This window comes from Ylistrum balloti, unplaced genomic scaffold, assembly GCF_031769215.1.
Source record: "Ylistrum balloti isolate Yb309-2 unplaced genomic scaffold, AGI_CSIRO_Ybal_v1 Utg370484, whole genome shotgun sequence".
Taxonomy (NCBI): Eukaryota; Metazoa; Mollusca; class Bivalvia; order Pectinida; family Pectinidae; genus Ylistrum; species Ylistrum balloti.
In genome coordinates, this window is record NW_026782316.1 from 258,519 (window position 1) to 274,869 (window position 16,351).

The 16,351-nt window shown below is 36.7% G+C and overlaps 1 protein-coding gene across 3 annotated transcripts in view; it reads left to right on the forward strand.

Moving 5' to 3' along the window:
• LOC132555412 (autism susceptibility gene 2 protein-like) overlaps nucleotides 1–16,351 on the forward strand; it is a 229,548-nt gene that overhangs the window by 206,012 nt on the left and 7,185 nt on the right. Inside the window, exons 7-15 of one of the 3 annotated variants that reach the window (XM_060219762.1) lie at nucleotides 93–585; nucleotides 1,127–1,419; nucleotides 3,552–3,760; nucleotides 6,274–6,432; nucleotides 11,726–11,827; nucleotides 12,702–12,900; nucleotides 14,813–14,875; nucleotides 15,164–15,259; nucleotides 16,067–16,328. In XM_060219762.1, the coding sequence (XP_060075745.1) occupies nucleotides 93–585; nucleotides 1,127–1,419; nucleotides 3,552–3,760; nucleotides 6,274–6,432; nucleotides 11,726–11,827; nucleotides 12,702–12,900; nucleotides 14,813–14,875; nucleotides 15,164–15,259; nucleotides 16,067–16,328 (1,876 nt within the window). The remainder of the gene's footprint in view (nucleotides 1–92; nucleotides 586–1,126; nucleotides 1,420–3,551; nucleotides 3,761–6,273; nucleotides 6,433–11,725; nucleotides 11,828–12,701; nucleotides 12,901–14,812; nucleotides 14,876–15,163; nucleotides 15,260–16,066; nucleotides 16,329–16,351) is intronic. The other 2 variants (XM_060219763.1, XM_060219764.1) reach the window with 2 other exon arrangements.

A 16,351-nucleotide genomic window follows, 5' to 3' on the forward strand; every position in this document is an offset into this window, starting at 1 on the left:
GTACCCTAATACATTATATATTGACAAATTTTACTTCCCGACATCAATTTATAGGTCAATATATAACATTAAAATGATGTATTTAATTACAGGAGAATGCATTGTAACCAACAACACCAGCACAAACTCAGTATGCAGCAGCCCATGTCCTGTGGGGGTCACAACGACCCCTTCCCTCAGTAGTCCAGCTACTACTGCCACTACTACTGCTGCTACGACTACCACTAGTGCATTAATAGTCTCAGCCACCACCACCTGTGGTACCATTACCACTTCCTGTAGCCCCGCATCTGCAGTGGCTCCAATAACCACACCGTCTGTGATATCTAGTGGACCGCGAACAGCGCCACCTACAGTACTTCCCGCCAAGCGTCCGGCTCCAACTCCATCATCGCCAACAACGCCTCATCCTGCTTTGACAGCAGCTAGACCACCAAGCAGGACCACACAAATCCATAACCGAGAAAACAGGAAAAGTAGTTCCCCCTTACCGCCGCCTCGGCCCCTCGCTAGCAAGCGAGAGGAATATCGTGATAAAGACCCACAACTACCCCCTAGTCTGCCGTTCTCTAAGTCCAGGACCAGGTATGTTCTTCCACACTTTATTTGTTTTGTCATTATGACAGGTTTATATCAATCTCATATCTTCTGTAATCAGTACATATCTTTTGTAATTAGTACATCATCTGAGGTGCTACGTTGGAGAAGTTGTACCATTATCTCAGATGATTTGTATGTAAGGCATATGGATGGTATTAGGAGATGTCTTGATACCTCTCAGTCTGACATATACACAGGTAGATTTGTCCTATTTATTCACTGATACAGTTTCAGGAGTTTCTTATGTGCAAACTTTTAGCATAGACTTAATATATACACAGGATGAAGATAAGATTGTGGTTTAAAGAGGCAATTTACATGCAAGTAATGATATCATTTTCATCATTAAAAGTGAGATTCATGAATTGACTGATAATGAATTGATTTCAAATGAAGTTTTTCAAAATATCAAAATATTATCCTTTAATTAATTTTAAGTGGAAAGGATTTTCCTGAAGCAATAGTAAAATGAAAAACCACATTACTTCTACACAACTAATTCCTTATATATATGTTTTTGTTTCAGTGTCAACAGTTCTGCTCATCACCTATATAGTCCCCAGATCTCGCCTAGTGCGAGTATACCCCCTTATCCTTTACATTCCACTCCTAACCACACGCCAACATTTCCTCCCCACCACCCACCACTGCCCCCTCATCCCCCCTCCGCCCATACCCCCGGGCATCCGCCCCACAGCATGTTTGCGCCCCCACTGCCGCCAGGACCAGCCGGGGCTTCATTGACATCAGGCTCTTTGAGCGGGGCTACTGCCACCAGTCTGTCATCTCATTCACCTAGTGATTCTATGTCCTATGCCAGTAAGTATATTTCTATCATTTTATCATTTACAATGAGAGGTCCTGTATCCATAAAGCAATAAGCCCATACATGGTGATATGTTAAGTATTACCAGTGAAAACTGATTAAATGTCTTGTGATAACCTTCCCTCTGACTGCCCATTGAGGTCCTGTAATAAGCCCACCCCCAGACTTTAAGTAAGAGATTATATGTTGGCCCCTTGAGGTCCTGTAATAAGCCCACCCCCAGACTTTGAGTTAGAGATTATATGTTGGCCCTTTGAGTTCCTGTAATAAGCCCACCCCCAGACTTTTAGTAGAGTTTATATGTTGGCACCTTGAGGTCCTGTAATAAACCCACCTCTGATTTTGAGTTAGAGATTATATGTTGGCCCCTTGAGGTCCTGTAATAACCATATTCATACTTTAAGATAACATCACTACTAGTAAACATATAGTACCAAACTTCCCTTAAAACTCATTTTCCTTAACGGATATGTGAAAAGTCATAGACGCTGTCAGTTTTCCTGTTTTGTTGTGAAACTCCTTTAGTTTCTATTGAGACCAATATGGTTACCATGGAGATAACTAGACAGATTACTCGGTATTATTGATTGTAGTCAAAATAATATGGAGTACAATCAATTGTCCCACATCTCCTTTAAGGCTGTCGATAAAGATCATCGCTCTTAGTAGAATGCCTCCACTGTTTTTACATTGTATTATAATTTGAATTGGATGTCAGTTTGACAAATTATGATTGCAGTATAATTTTCTTGCACACAGAAAAGTAATTGTTATTCATTGCTTTGAAAGATTCTTACTTACTGTTTGGGGGAGTCTTTATATTGTTGTTTTAATCCCTATTAGAGAAGGTTACCCTTAGTTAATTGAAGTGACCCACTGTCAAGGGAGATAACCCACTCTAAGGGAATGTTTCTGGGAGTGAGGCAAAGGTTACCCACTGTGAAGGAATGTTATGAGAGGTCACACACAGGAAGCATTCCTGGTTAGGGGAGGCTACTCAATTCATGGGATGATATTAAATCCCGGGGGGATATAACTTGATATTAAGGTAGATAATTCAGTATAAAGAAGTATCAGAATCAATTACTTTTTACTTGTTGGATGTGTTTCTACTGATTGAGAATGACTTTAGAGATGTAATATTTGTGTGCATATATTCAAAATTATTATAGGTGTTAGTTGAAGGAGGAAAGCACATCAGACATAAAGTGTTGGCTCTTTTACAGAGAACGTGACTGTTATAGAGAACATGAATGTTTCCAGCACTATTATGAAGTGTAGTGAGATCAGGCTGTTATTTGTATTCCTGAGTTTTAGTTTCAAACTGGTCTGTCACAGCTATAAAGTGGAAACAGAATCTAGTCATCTACATATTTCTAGATTTCTACCTACCTTTACTTATACAGCTGGTTAGAGATAATTGCCTTGAAGTCTCCACATGTGTACGTCACCAGAACTTCTGATTTATATACCAGTGTAGACATCTACTTGTAGTAGTGCAAGTGATTTTCGAGTATTTTTCTAGATGGTTGTCAGTGTTTGAATATATCTCTCTGCAATCTCTTAGTAATGATGGTCCCTAATTATTCTCTGTCATTATATTTTTATTTTTATCCCTGCTTTCACCGAAACGGGGGATATTAATTTAGGTTTGTCCGTCCGTCTGTCTGTCACACTTTTGTTTCCATGTTCTTACTTCCCCAAATATCATCCAATTTTGGTGAAACTTGGTCAGCTGATGCATCTTGGGGTCATTAAGACTGAGATCGACTATCAGTGCCATCTGTTAATAATTATGCATACTAATGAGGTATCCTTTGATTTCTAAAATATTTACTTACAATATGTTTAGAAAGAGGGGGATATAGATTCCATGAATTTGTCACATTTCTTTTCAGTTATAGCTCTATTTAACATGTGAAGGGTGACAAGTTGATGGTGTAAAATGTAGAGTGTTATAAAATAGCAAAAAGATTGACAAATTCAGCTGTGTACATGTTGTATTTTTAATGACAATAGAGTTATTAATTTGATCAGGTCCTCTTGAATCATAAATATTAAGATTCTGAAAGAGATGGTTGATTAGAATGGAGACTGTACTCTTACTGCTTTGTGTATATTACAGACCAGGAGATTTTACGAGAAGAGCTGAATCGTCGCTTCCTTGCCACACAAGATCGTCCAGTACCTTCCATAGGCGGGTCTCATCCTTTCATTCGCTCAGACGTCCATCAGCATCAGCACCAACACATGCACCAACATCAACACACCCACCAACACATGTATCCTATACACTTCCCTGGCTCTTTGGGCCCACCACCGGCCCCTTTACTGGTGAGTACAAAATTCTTTATCCTGTATCAACTTTTAGAGCCTGCCACTGGCCATTATACTGTACTAACCCCTTTCAACCCCTTTCAACCCTAACCCTTTTCTATTCAATACAAACTAATATATCCCTTGTCTTTTTTGTAGATCTCTGGGTATCTTCCTTCAGTAATTACTGATTATGTAATGTATTGTTTTACAATGGGTACCTCCCTACAACAATTATTGTTTTACAATGGGTACCTCCCTACAACAATTATTGTTTTACAATGGGTACCTCCCTACAACAATTATTGTTTTACAATGGGTACCTCCCTACAACAATTATTGTGTAATGTATTGTTTTACAATGGGTACCCCCCTACAACAATCATTATGTAATGTATTGTTTTACAATGGGTACCTCCCTACAACAATTATTGTTTTACAATGGGTACCTCCCTACAACAATCATTATGTAATGTATTGTTTTACAATGGGTACCTCCCTACAACAATCATTATGTAATGTATTGTTTTACAATGGGTACCTCCCTACAACAATCATTATGTAATGTATTGTTTTACAATGGGTACCTCCCTACCCCTACAACAATCATTATGTAATGTATTGTTTTACAATGGGTACCTCCCTACAACAATTATTGTTTTACAATGGGTACCCCCCTACAACAATCATTATGTAATGTATTGTTTTACAATGGGTACCTCCCTACAACAATTATTATGTAATGTATTGTTTTACAATGGGTACCTCCCTACAACAATTATTATGTAATGTATTGTTTTACAATGGGTACCTCCCTACAATAATTACTGTGTAATGTTTTACATGTTCTTTGATCAACAATCTACGACATATCACATTCCCTTACCCATGAACTGATTGTGTCATTCCTAAGTTTTCATGGTCAGTGGGTGAAAGGTCAAGATTGATTTTAGTGTGTACATAGAACTGTTGGTAAATTTCTGACCAATCAGAATGCTAGTTTAGGATGTTGGTTTCCTAAAAAACAAAAGTTTTATTGGGAACAATACTGTTTTAACAATAGATTGTCCGTAACCTAGTGTTTTTGTATTGTCAGACAACACATTTGTAATCTGACTCCAACAGATGAAGCTGAGCGCTGCTATCAACCATCAGACACACAATTTGATAGGTGTAATCTCGCTAATACAAGACTCTCCGCTGAGCGTTGAAATCATCATTTAGAAAATCTTTAACTTGCATTCTGTTGAGATCTTTTACAAAATGTCAGATAAAATAGTTGTAAAAGACCAATACTAGTGTGTTGGTGATCAGTAATAAGCGTGACAGAGGTAGGCAGATAATACCACGACTATCAGCGAGTCTCATACCAACACCTAACACTACTGCTTTATGTGTATTTATCACTTGTTTTTATAAGCTGCAATTTATCAGTAAATGGCTTCCGCCAGTAAACACAGATAAGGACATGTTTTCTTTCTGTGGTAAATGTCTTTAAAATTAGATGAAATTTAAATCAAGATAGATTTAAGATTTCAATTTACAGACTTGGGTCTAATGAGATATTTGTTCAGTTTTAAACATTATCAACATTTGCTGCAGTGTGTGTTTTTGTCACATTTTATTGAAAAGAAAGGTACTTTTAAATAGTGATCTGTATTTTGTCATATATACAGCTTCAATCAAACCTGTAGCATGCTGTGAAGAAACGATTACCTTATGAACAGTAGAAAAAAGATAACATTACAATTTTAAATCATTTGAAAATTTAATCAATAGTATTAAGTTTAAACCCAGTTATCAAATCTGGAGGACATTTATGAGACAAAAAAAAATTCTCTGCCCTTATCTGTGTACACATAAAACTGGATGTAGTTAAGAATTGCATGGAGAAGGAACACTCTCTTAGTGGATTAGTGAGAGGTTCCCTGTGAGATGAGCTACAGACATTAAAATATGGGAGGTGTGAACTACAAGCTGGGCTCTGTGTTTTAGATCTGTAGGGAGAGGATTAGACTGGCTTCCAGCCCTGAAGTTTTTGTATTATCCAAAATAACAAAATTAAAGAGCTCAATTTTATTTATTTATTTGATATTGTAGAGACAGGGGCCTGTTTAGGTGGGAATAGGATTTTTGGTAAGACACACAGTTAAATTGAAATTAGAAAAGAGTGTTATACATGAAACAATTTTCTGGAATTAGAGGCAGAAATAAAATTGAAAAGGTTTCAACTGAATCTGATTCTACTGCTGATACCAGTGTGTAATTTGACCTTGGTATGACTCGGTATAATGAAAATTAAATAAAAAAAAACAAAAGTTTCCCCATTACTTATTTTTTCTTGGGTAAAATTCCATGGTAACCGCAAACACTTGATAGAACAGGTTTAGGGGAATAACAAGGAACAGTAAAGAAAGGAGGGACTTGCGACATATTAGCAATAATTACAAGCTTTATTGAAGTAATATCCTTACATTTGAATTAAATGACAAAAGCCAGAAGAATGATATATATTGCTGTTTATGTTTCAGTATGAAAAGGTGCCGAAGATAGATTCGACATTTTACCGACCACAGATTCCAGGCCTACCATCCTACCCTACTGGTATGTCTCCACTCATGCCTCCAGCTGGTCCAGGACCACTTAACTCCGGACTCAACTCTGGGATACCAGGAGCATTCCAACCTAAAGTAAGCTCCATCATCACTTATTCCGCAGTCCAGTTAAAGTACACAACTGACAAATATCTGTCTGGTTGTATTGTTGATTATGAAGTCATTTACATTTATGATAATGATAGTTTTGTTGACTTGTCCATGTGTTGTAGACCTGGACACATGGTGCAAGGTACTGTCAATATTATGAGGTTTTTTTATTTTTAATTTTTCCGGTCAATAGATAACACACTAGTTTAAGCTCAGTTAAAGATTATTTTCCCTGTGGCGGCCATTCAACTGAGCAGACCAGACTTAAACTTTGAGTTTTCTGATAATTGATTTGGATTGTGGGGCTGTTTTACAGACAAATAACCTAAGGATATAATCATTGCTTGGTCCATATCCTCTACAAAGCACATTCCTTCCATTTAAGGCTTCTGTGTCTAGAACTGTAGGCCTTTTGTAAACAATGAATCCTGCATTTCCTGTACATGTCGAGTCAAGTACATTTTGAAATGCTAGCCGATGGGGGTTAATTTGTGAGCGCAAAAGACTTCCAATTTTCTGTAACAAGTCTGACAATAATGTGATATATACACACTACATAGCGACAATGACCAGAACTAAATGCTTCAAGTCGACAGTGTGCCAGGAAAAAGGGTTGATTGAAGTAACATCACCTCGTACACTGAGGAATCTCTGCGGTTTTGGCTTTCATCACCTTTTATAAAATATGCATGACCTTCACAAAATCAAACTTTCTTACAAGTTTATAAATGAACTTTTACCAAATTCAGTATTGATCATATAAAGTATAGTTTTCAAGTTAAAAAAAGACTATCTAATCTTAGTACACAGATCAGGATGGGATACTTTATATAGAACTGTTATTACAACTCTATGTATGAGCTTGCTGTCACTAAATGCATCGTCAATGTTCTGTCTCTTACGTCTTGACCTATCTAAGTACCTTGTATGACCTCTTAACATTAAAGTTTTTTTTTATGATCTGCCTAATTTAGCTAATGTGTTTGATTTATGCTTAGCTATAGTTTTAAGAATTTGTGTAATATCATGTGTTTCATACTTATCATCTTTCGTTGCAATGAATTTTCTGTTAACCGTAGCCTTTAGATGATAATGCCCGATATTCAGACTGAGATGGGGCTGGAATGAATGCTGTGATTTGTTAACAGGTGCAAGTCTTACTCTGGCAGAGATGTACATAAAAAAAAATCGGAAATTTTTAAAAAGTTCACAATTTGTATATTAAAGGCCAGATTTGAAAATTATCAAGTGTATAAGTATTCAGATGAAGCCAGTTCTTGGTTACATCAGTTTTGAATCTGAAGTTAAAACAGCTGAGGAATTTAGATGTTTACCTAGCTAGAATGCGCCATAAAGTTTGTAACAAAGTTCAGAAAGAATTTTGACAGGTAGACATACTGTTCACCAGCAGAGCTGGGTGATGTTTATTGGTACAACTGGTGATGGTGTGTTTTATCAAAGGTTCAAGATGGTGTGTTTTATCATAGGTTTAGGATGGTGTGTTTTATCATAGGTTTAGGATGGTGTGTTTTATCATAGGTTTAGGATGGTGTGTTTTATCATAGGTTTAGGATGGTGTGGTTTATCATAGGTTCAAGATGGTGTGTTTTATCATAGGTTTAGGATGGTGTGTTTTATCATAGGTTCAAGATGGTGTGTTTTATCATAGGTTTAGGATGGTGTGTTTTATCATAGGTTTAGGATGGTGTGGTTTATCATAGGTTTAGGATGGTGTGTTTTATCATAGGTTTAGGATGGTGTGTTTTATCATAGGTTTAGGATGGTGTGTTTTATCATAGGTTTAGGATGGTGTGTTTTATCATAGGTTCAAGATGGTGTGTTTTATCATAGGTTTAGGATGGTGTGTTTTATCATAGGTTTAGGATGGTGTGGTTTATCATAGGTTTAGGATGGTGTGTTTTATCATAGGTTTAGGATGGTGTGTTTTATCATAGGTTTAGGATGGTGTGTTTTATCATAGGTTTAGGATGGTGTGGTTTATCATAGGTTTAGGATGGTGTGTTTTATCATAGGTTCAAGATGGTGTGTTTTATCATAGGTTTAGGATGGTGTGTTTTATCATAGGTTTAGGATGGTGTGTTTTATCATAGGTTTAGGATGGTGTGTTTTATCAGGTTCAAGATGGTGTGTTTTATCATAGGTTTAGGATGGTGTGTTTTATCATAGGTTTAGGATGGTGTGGTTTATCATAGGTTTAGGATGGTGTGTTTTATCATAGGTTTAGGATGGTGTGGTTTATCATAGGTTTAGGATGGTGTGGTTTATCATAGGTTTAGGATGGTGTGGTTTATCATAGGTTTAGGATGGTGTGTTTTATCATAGGTTTAGGATGGTGTGGTTTATCATAGGTTTAGGATGGTGTGGTTTATCATAGGTTTAGGATGGTGTGTTTTATCATAGGTTTAGGATGGTGTGTTTTATCATAGGTTTAGGATGGTGTGGTTTATCATAGGTTTAGGATGGTGTGTTTTATCATAGGTTCAAGATGGTGTGTTTTATCATAGGTTTAGGATGGTGTGTTTTATCATAGGTTTAGGATGGTGTGTTTTATCATAGGTTCATGATGGTGTGTTTTATCATAGGTTTAGGATGGTGTGTTTTATCATAGGTTTAGGATGGTGTGGTTTATCATAGGTTTAGGATGGTGTGTTTTATCATAGGTTTAGGATGGTGTGTTTTATCATAGGTTTAGGATGGTGTGTTTTATCATAGGTTCAAGATGGTGTGTTTTATCATAGGTTTAGGATGGTGTGTTTTATCATAGGTTTAGGATGGTGTGTTTTATCATAGGTTTAGGATGGTGTGGTTTATTATAGGTTTAGGATGGTGTGTTTTATCATAGGTTTAGGATGGTGTGTTTTATCATAGGTTTAGGATGGTGTGTTTTATCATAGGTTTAGGATGGTGTGGTTTATCATAGGTTTAGGATGGTGTGTTTTATCATAGGTTCAAGATGGTGTGTTTTATCATAGGTTTAGGATGGTGTGTTTTATCATAGGTTTAGGATGGTGTGTTTTATCATAGGTTTAGGATGGTGTGTTTTATCAGGTTCAAGATGGTGTGTTTTATCATAGGTTTAGGATGGTGTGTTTTATCATAGGTTTAGGATGGTGTGGTTTATCATAGGTTTAGGATGGTGTGTTTTATCATAGGTTTAGGATGGTGTGGTTTATCATAGGTTTAGGATGGTGTGGTTTATCATAGGTTTAGGATGGTGTGGTTTATCATAGGTTTAGGATGGTGTGTTTTATCATAGGTTTAGGATGGTGTGGTTTATCATAGGTTTAGGATGGTGTGGTTTATCATAGGTTTAGGATGGTGTGTTTTATCATAGGTTTAGGATGGTGTGTTTTATCATAGGTTTAGGATGGTGTGGTTTATCATAGGTTTAGGATGGTGTGTTTTATCATAGGTTCAAGATGGTGTGTTTTATCATAGGTTTAGGATGGTGTGTTTTATCATAGGTTTAGGATGGTGTGTTTTATCATAGGTTCAAGATGGTGTGTTTTATCATAGGTTTAGGATGGTGTGTTTTATCATAGGTTTAGGATGGTGTGGTTTATCATAGGTTTAGGATGGTGTGTTTTATCATAGGTTTAGGATGGTGTGTTTTATCATAGGTTTAGGATGGTGTGTTTTATCATAGGTTCAAGATGGTGTGTTTTATCATAGGTTTAGGATGGTGTGTTTTATCATAGGTTTAGGATGGTGTGTTTTATCATAGGTTTAGGATGGTGTGGTTTATTATAGGTTTAGGATGGTGTGTTTTATCATAGGTTTAGGATGGTGTGTTTTATCATAGGTTTAGGATGGTGTGTTTTATCATAGGTTTAGGATGGTGTGGTTTATCATAGGTTCAAGATGGTGTGTTTTATCATAGGTTTAGGATGGTGTGTTTTATCATAGGTTTAGGATGGTGTGTTTTATCATAGGTTCAAGATGGTGTGTTTTATCATAGGTTTAGGATGGTGTGTTTTATCATAGGTTTAGGATGGTGTGGTTTATCATAGGTTTAGGATGGTGTGTTTTATCATAGGTTTAGGATGGTGTGTTTTATCATAGGTTTAGGATGGTGTGTTTTATCATAGGTTCAAGATGGTGTGTTTTATCATAGGTTTAGGATGGTGTGTTTTATCATAGGTTTAGGATGGTGTGTTTTATCATAGGTTTAGGATGGTGTGTTTTATCATAGGTTTAGGATGGTGTGGTTTATTATAGGTTTAGGATGGTGTGGTGTATTATAGTTTCAGGAAGGTGTGCAGGTGCTTTGTATCAAGTACAGTCTTTCGTTTAATCCTTGTTCCTCCATTTCCCTGAGGTCCTTACATTAAGCCTTGTCTGGCTTCCATTTGTATTTTAAGTTATATCTAATCCTATGGGGGGAGAGGAGGGGGGACACCTGACATATTGATTTAAAAACAAAAAACACTGTAAAAACTGCAATCTATAATACATGTGTTATATTGTAAATCTCTGAACAGCAGAGATGAGAGTGCTTCTCTGTGTTGGTAATGTTATACGCTGTGATGTATTTGTGTATGAACAATATCAATCATTTCTCTAAAAAAGGATCTCCATAAATATTTTATGTCATAATGTTAATTTCATATTCTAAGCCATATAGAAGGACAAATTCATAAAAAAAACTATATGGTTACTATGGCAGCCAGGTGATTTGCTGATATGCCACCTGTCAATGTTTCATCCAATCAGATATCAGGTGCACAAGGCTGGCATAAAAATATGAGTTTCAGCCAGAATAATTAGGAACTGATGAAATGGAAATGAAATCCCAAGAATACATTACGTTGTGGACTTTTGTGAAATTAATACAGATGTAATATATTGTCCAACTTGTACATATTTTGTTGCTGTTATATGTTTTAAATACATTAAAATCAAAACTGGTTTTATTGCCTTTTTATATTTTAAGAAAAAAACAAAACAAAAAATGCTATTTATAGACAAAAATGTGGCAATTTGACAAAAGTAGCTCAAGGTAAAAGTTGTAAAGAAACAGTACTTGTCAGATCTGGTTTTTATACATACCAAGTCTACTTACCATCCCAGAACCAATTTAAGTAAGAATTTGCCACAGGGTTTCTTAACATTGTATTTACCATATAAGGAAGACATCCTTTCTATACTGACTTTGTCTTTTTTAATCAAATTTGTGCGTGATTGTCAACATCTAAGGTTTTGTGTGACTTATCTATAAGTGTTTGTGTGACTGTGAATTGCAATGTTTGCTTTACAGCGTGTATCATCAAGCCTGCACCCAGCCCAGATGATGCTAGCATCACTTCGAGACCGAGAAAAGGCTAACCCCACTCCAGGGGGAACTCTACCTGCCCAAAAAGTTAGTGTTCACTCACCCAGCCCTTGATAACTCTATGCTACAGAGTGTCCGAAAAAATATCAACCTGAATTTTTTTTTTAAGTTGATGGAATCAAATCAGATGTTCAGTACTATTTGTAATTTTTCCACCACAATTTTTGAGCCACTAATATCATTTGAAGATGTAGAATATTTCTGATATGTTCCTAGGATTGGTTTTAAGAAGGCTATGGTTAACTCTGATTTTCTGTGACATTGATACCATTCTGCCATCTATACCACTGACCACTGCAAAGCTTATGTTTTGTCTTGCTGTATCGCCGTCTTGCATGAGCGCCATTACAATATATTCAGCTCACTGCTCATACCTTCTTCAACTTCCCCTTCATGACAGATACAGTTGTCCCTGTCCCTAATGTCATCATCCCAATCACTTCTGTAAAAGTTGTTATTACTTGAATCACAATATATGATTTATTATTCAAAGATTTTAAACTCAATTATCTCCCTTGGAAGAGCTGTTACATTTAAAGAGGAACTGAACCATCATTATCTGTCATGGTGATAGTCACCATTATAGGAGGTTCCTGTTTAACAGTACAAGAGCTCCTCTAAGAAACAGTGATTTTTTTTTATTACATTGATGGAGGTAATCGTTTCCTAATATAACACCGTGATTTCTGAGCTTATCTTAATTTCTAATCATGTGTGATGACAAATAACAAATTTTGAAATAGAGATGAAGTTCTGAACTAGGGTTGATTTTGATTGTTTTGCTACTAATGATATGATGTGGATATTGTGTTACTTAGGTAGGACCTTGTTGAACTACCAGGTATTACTGAAATATGTGTTGTAGTAATGGTTATAAATTTCTTGGTATTCCTTGTTGTAGAAGTCCGGGAAATGGTGTGCCGTCCATGTTCGGATAGCTTGGGAAATCTACCAACACCAACAAAGGCAGTCTGATCCTCAGAAGGGCCAGTCTGAGGGCAAAACTGTAGAACCACTGCGACCTCCTAGTCATCTACTACTAGGCAATAGTGTCCACAAAGGTCAAGAACTAGGCTCCACTCCAAGCTTACTAGGACCAGGTAAATACTGATGGTCCATTAAAGACAGTTAAATAAGGACTTAGCTCCACTCCAAGCTTACTAGGACCAGGTAAATACTGATGGTCCATTAAAGACAGTTAAATAAGGACTTAGCTCCACTCCAAGCTTACTAGGACCAGGTAAATACTGATGGTCCATTTAAGACAGTTAAATAAGGACTCAGCTCCACTCCAAGCTTACTAGGACCAGGTAAATACTGATGGTCCATTATAGACAGTGATATAAGGACTCAGCTCCACTCCAAGCTTACTAGGACCAGGTAAATACTGATGGTCCATTATAGACAGTTATATAAGGACTCAGCTCCACTCCAAGCTTACTAGGACCAGGTAAATACTGATGGTCCATTATAGACAGTTATATAAGGACTCCGCTCCACTCCAAGCTTACTAGGACCAGGTAAATACTGATGGTCCATTATAGACAGTTATATAAGGACTCGGCTCCACTCCAAGCTTACTAGGACCAGGTAAATACTGATGGTCCATTATAGACAGTTATATAAGGACTCAGCTCCACTCCAAGCTTACTAGGACCAGGTAAATACTGATGGTCCATTATAGACAGTTATATAAGGACTCAGCTCCACTCCAAGCTTACTAGGACCAGGTAAATACTGATGGTCCATTATAGACAGTTATATAAGGACTCGGCTCCACTCCAAGCTTACTAGGACCAGGTAAATACTGATGGTCCATTATAGACAGTTATATAAGGACTCGGCTCCACTCCAAGCTTACTAGGACCAGGTAAATACTGATGGTCCATTATAGACAGTTATATAAGGACTCAGCTCCACTCCAAGCTTACTAGGACCAGGTAAATACTGATGGTCCATTATAGACAGTTATATAAGGACTCAGCTCCACTCCAAGCTTACTAGGACCAGGTAAATACTGATGGTCCATTATAGACAGTTATATAAGGACTCGGCTCCACTCCAAGCTTACTAGGACCAGGTAAATACTGATGGTCCATTATAGACAGTTATATAAGGACTCGGCTCCACTCCAAGCTTACTAGGACCAGGTAAATACTGATGGTCCATTATAGACAGTTATATAAGGACTCAGCTATCCAAGCTTACTAGGACCAGGTAAATACTGATGGTCCATTATAGACAGTTATATAAGGACTCAGCTCCACTCCAAGCTTACTAGGACCAGGTAAATACTGATGGTCCATTATAGACAGTTATATAAGGACTCAGCTCCACTCCAAGCTTACTAGGACCAGGTAAATGCTGATGTTCCATTATAGACAGTTAAATAAGGACTTTAATCAATTAGAGTGCCAAATATCTGGGAACAAATACAAAATAAACAATAAAATTTGTCAAGAATAAGATGTGTGAGCCAGGTAGGATTTATTTAGACACTGTGAGGTAAAATCTATTGTAAAATACTGTACACTAAAAGATATTAAGATAAAGGACATGATATTAAAGCTGGCACACATTATATTTCACATTTTAAGAGCTTCTTCTCCTTCACCACATTACATACAACTGGTTATCTAAAAGGTTTAATGGAGATATATCTACACTAGACACCTGGTTTACCAGAGTGCAGAGACAGCTATACACCTGGTTTACCAGAGTGCTGAGACAATGCTTGGTATATATACACATTCCTGTCTCACTAACATCGTTTAATATTGATGCACATATTTCACATTGGCTATTGACAGGTAAATGCATCACATGTTATGATTGATTGTGCCTTGCGGATAAATGAAAACCTCGAAAATGTATTAGATGTCTTTTTTTCAGCGGTTAGTATTAAATTAGAAGGTTAAAACTAAGAATAACAAGATTTGTAAGGATGACGACAGGTAACTTTATTTGTTTTCACGGCGTGCCTTTCTTATGCTGTAATGATGTATTATACAGGTGGCCCAAGAAGTATACTAGAAAGTAGTGGACACACAGGTCTCCTGGGACAAAATGCAATAAGTAAGTAGTACTTCCACAGAGAATATCATACTAACACCCCAAAGTTACCGAAATGTTTCAAATGTCTGTTAATACATAAACCTTCTTATATGTAATTATCATACTAAATTCTTCATTGAATTTTTTTTGTGAAATTACATTGATTTGTTTGTAATTTACAATAAAAGAAATGAAGAGAATTTGTATGAATTCTGTATGACTTGTATCCATAGTAACCAAGCATTGTGATATACTGAGATGATAAACTAATACTGCATGCCTGTAGCCCCTGTGTTGTTGTTTTGTCAGACATGCCGCCGTTTCCTCGGCCCGCGGCCTACTCCGCTCTACCTGGCGGCTTTAGTGGGTTTGGTGGCCTCGGTAAGAAGTCTCTGTCACCCTTTCGTAAGTCACAAAGACAAGTAGTGAACCTCTGTCTTTTCTCCTTATTCTTGTTGTAGTGCTGTTATCTGTGATAAAGGTACAAAAATCTGCAGTGTATGTCCTTAAACATGTGCTTTATACACTGTACAGTGTTGTCATCTAACTGGGAGGAGCCATTTTGCAGTTTAGTTATAAAGTTGACAACAGATCAGTAGGGATCAGATTTTTATTTAATTTACAAATAAAGTTATAAATTTTGTCTTTTCCATGATAGGACGAGCGCTTAAAAAACTCCTTTAGGCATTAAAAAGTTTGAATTTTAACAACTTAAATTTAAAATCAACACCACTAAAAATGTTGGGATTTGGATTATTTCATACAAAGATATATATATAGGAATAAATAGCAAGATTTACACAAATTTGTTGATCTGTAATATAAATTATCAGTAAAGTTTGGCGTTTTATGGCAGATTTTGTTAATATTATTAGAACTGCAGTGACCTTTATCTGGGATAACAGCTGTAGATAATTGATCAATTATAGCAGTCATGGTTTGTGTGTGAATGGTTTTGTATATACTCAGTAGTCTCCCTTGTATGTAAAAATCTATCTTCCATGTGTGTAAAAATAAATTGTCATTAAGTTGTTTAGATAAATGAAAGACAAATGATTATTAGTAAAGACTTTGATGTTGTAACATATACCATTTAACTGACTTCAATGATTTAATTGTTTGAATAATTTTAGTAAAGAATAAATTCAAGACATAAAAAGAAGAAGAAATACATTTGTTGGTGTATATTTGTATTGACCTGTTATCTTGTAGGAGCTCCATTCAGCAGTGGTCGAGATGTGACAGCTGTGCCGGGGATGACTCCTCCACCCCACGAATGGGGGAATCGACTTCATCGTACACCCCCTTCATTCCCCACCCCCTGGCCAAAACAAATGGAGGATCGAGAAAAAGAGGAACGTGAACGAGAACGTGAACGGGAAAAAGAACGGGACTTAGAGAGAGAACGGGAAAAGGAACGAGAAAAGCGTGATTACATAGGCCTGGATAGGAGAAGAGAAGATGACAGAGAAAGGTAAAAATGAGTAGAACAGATGC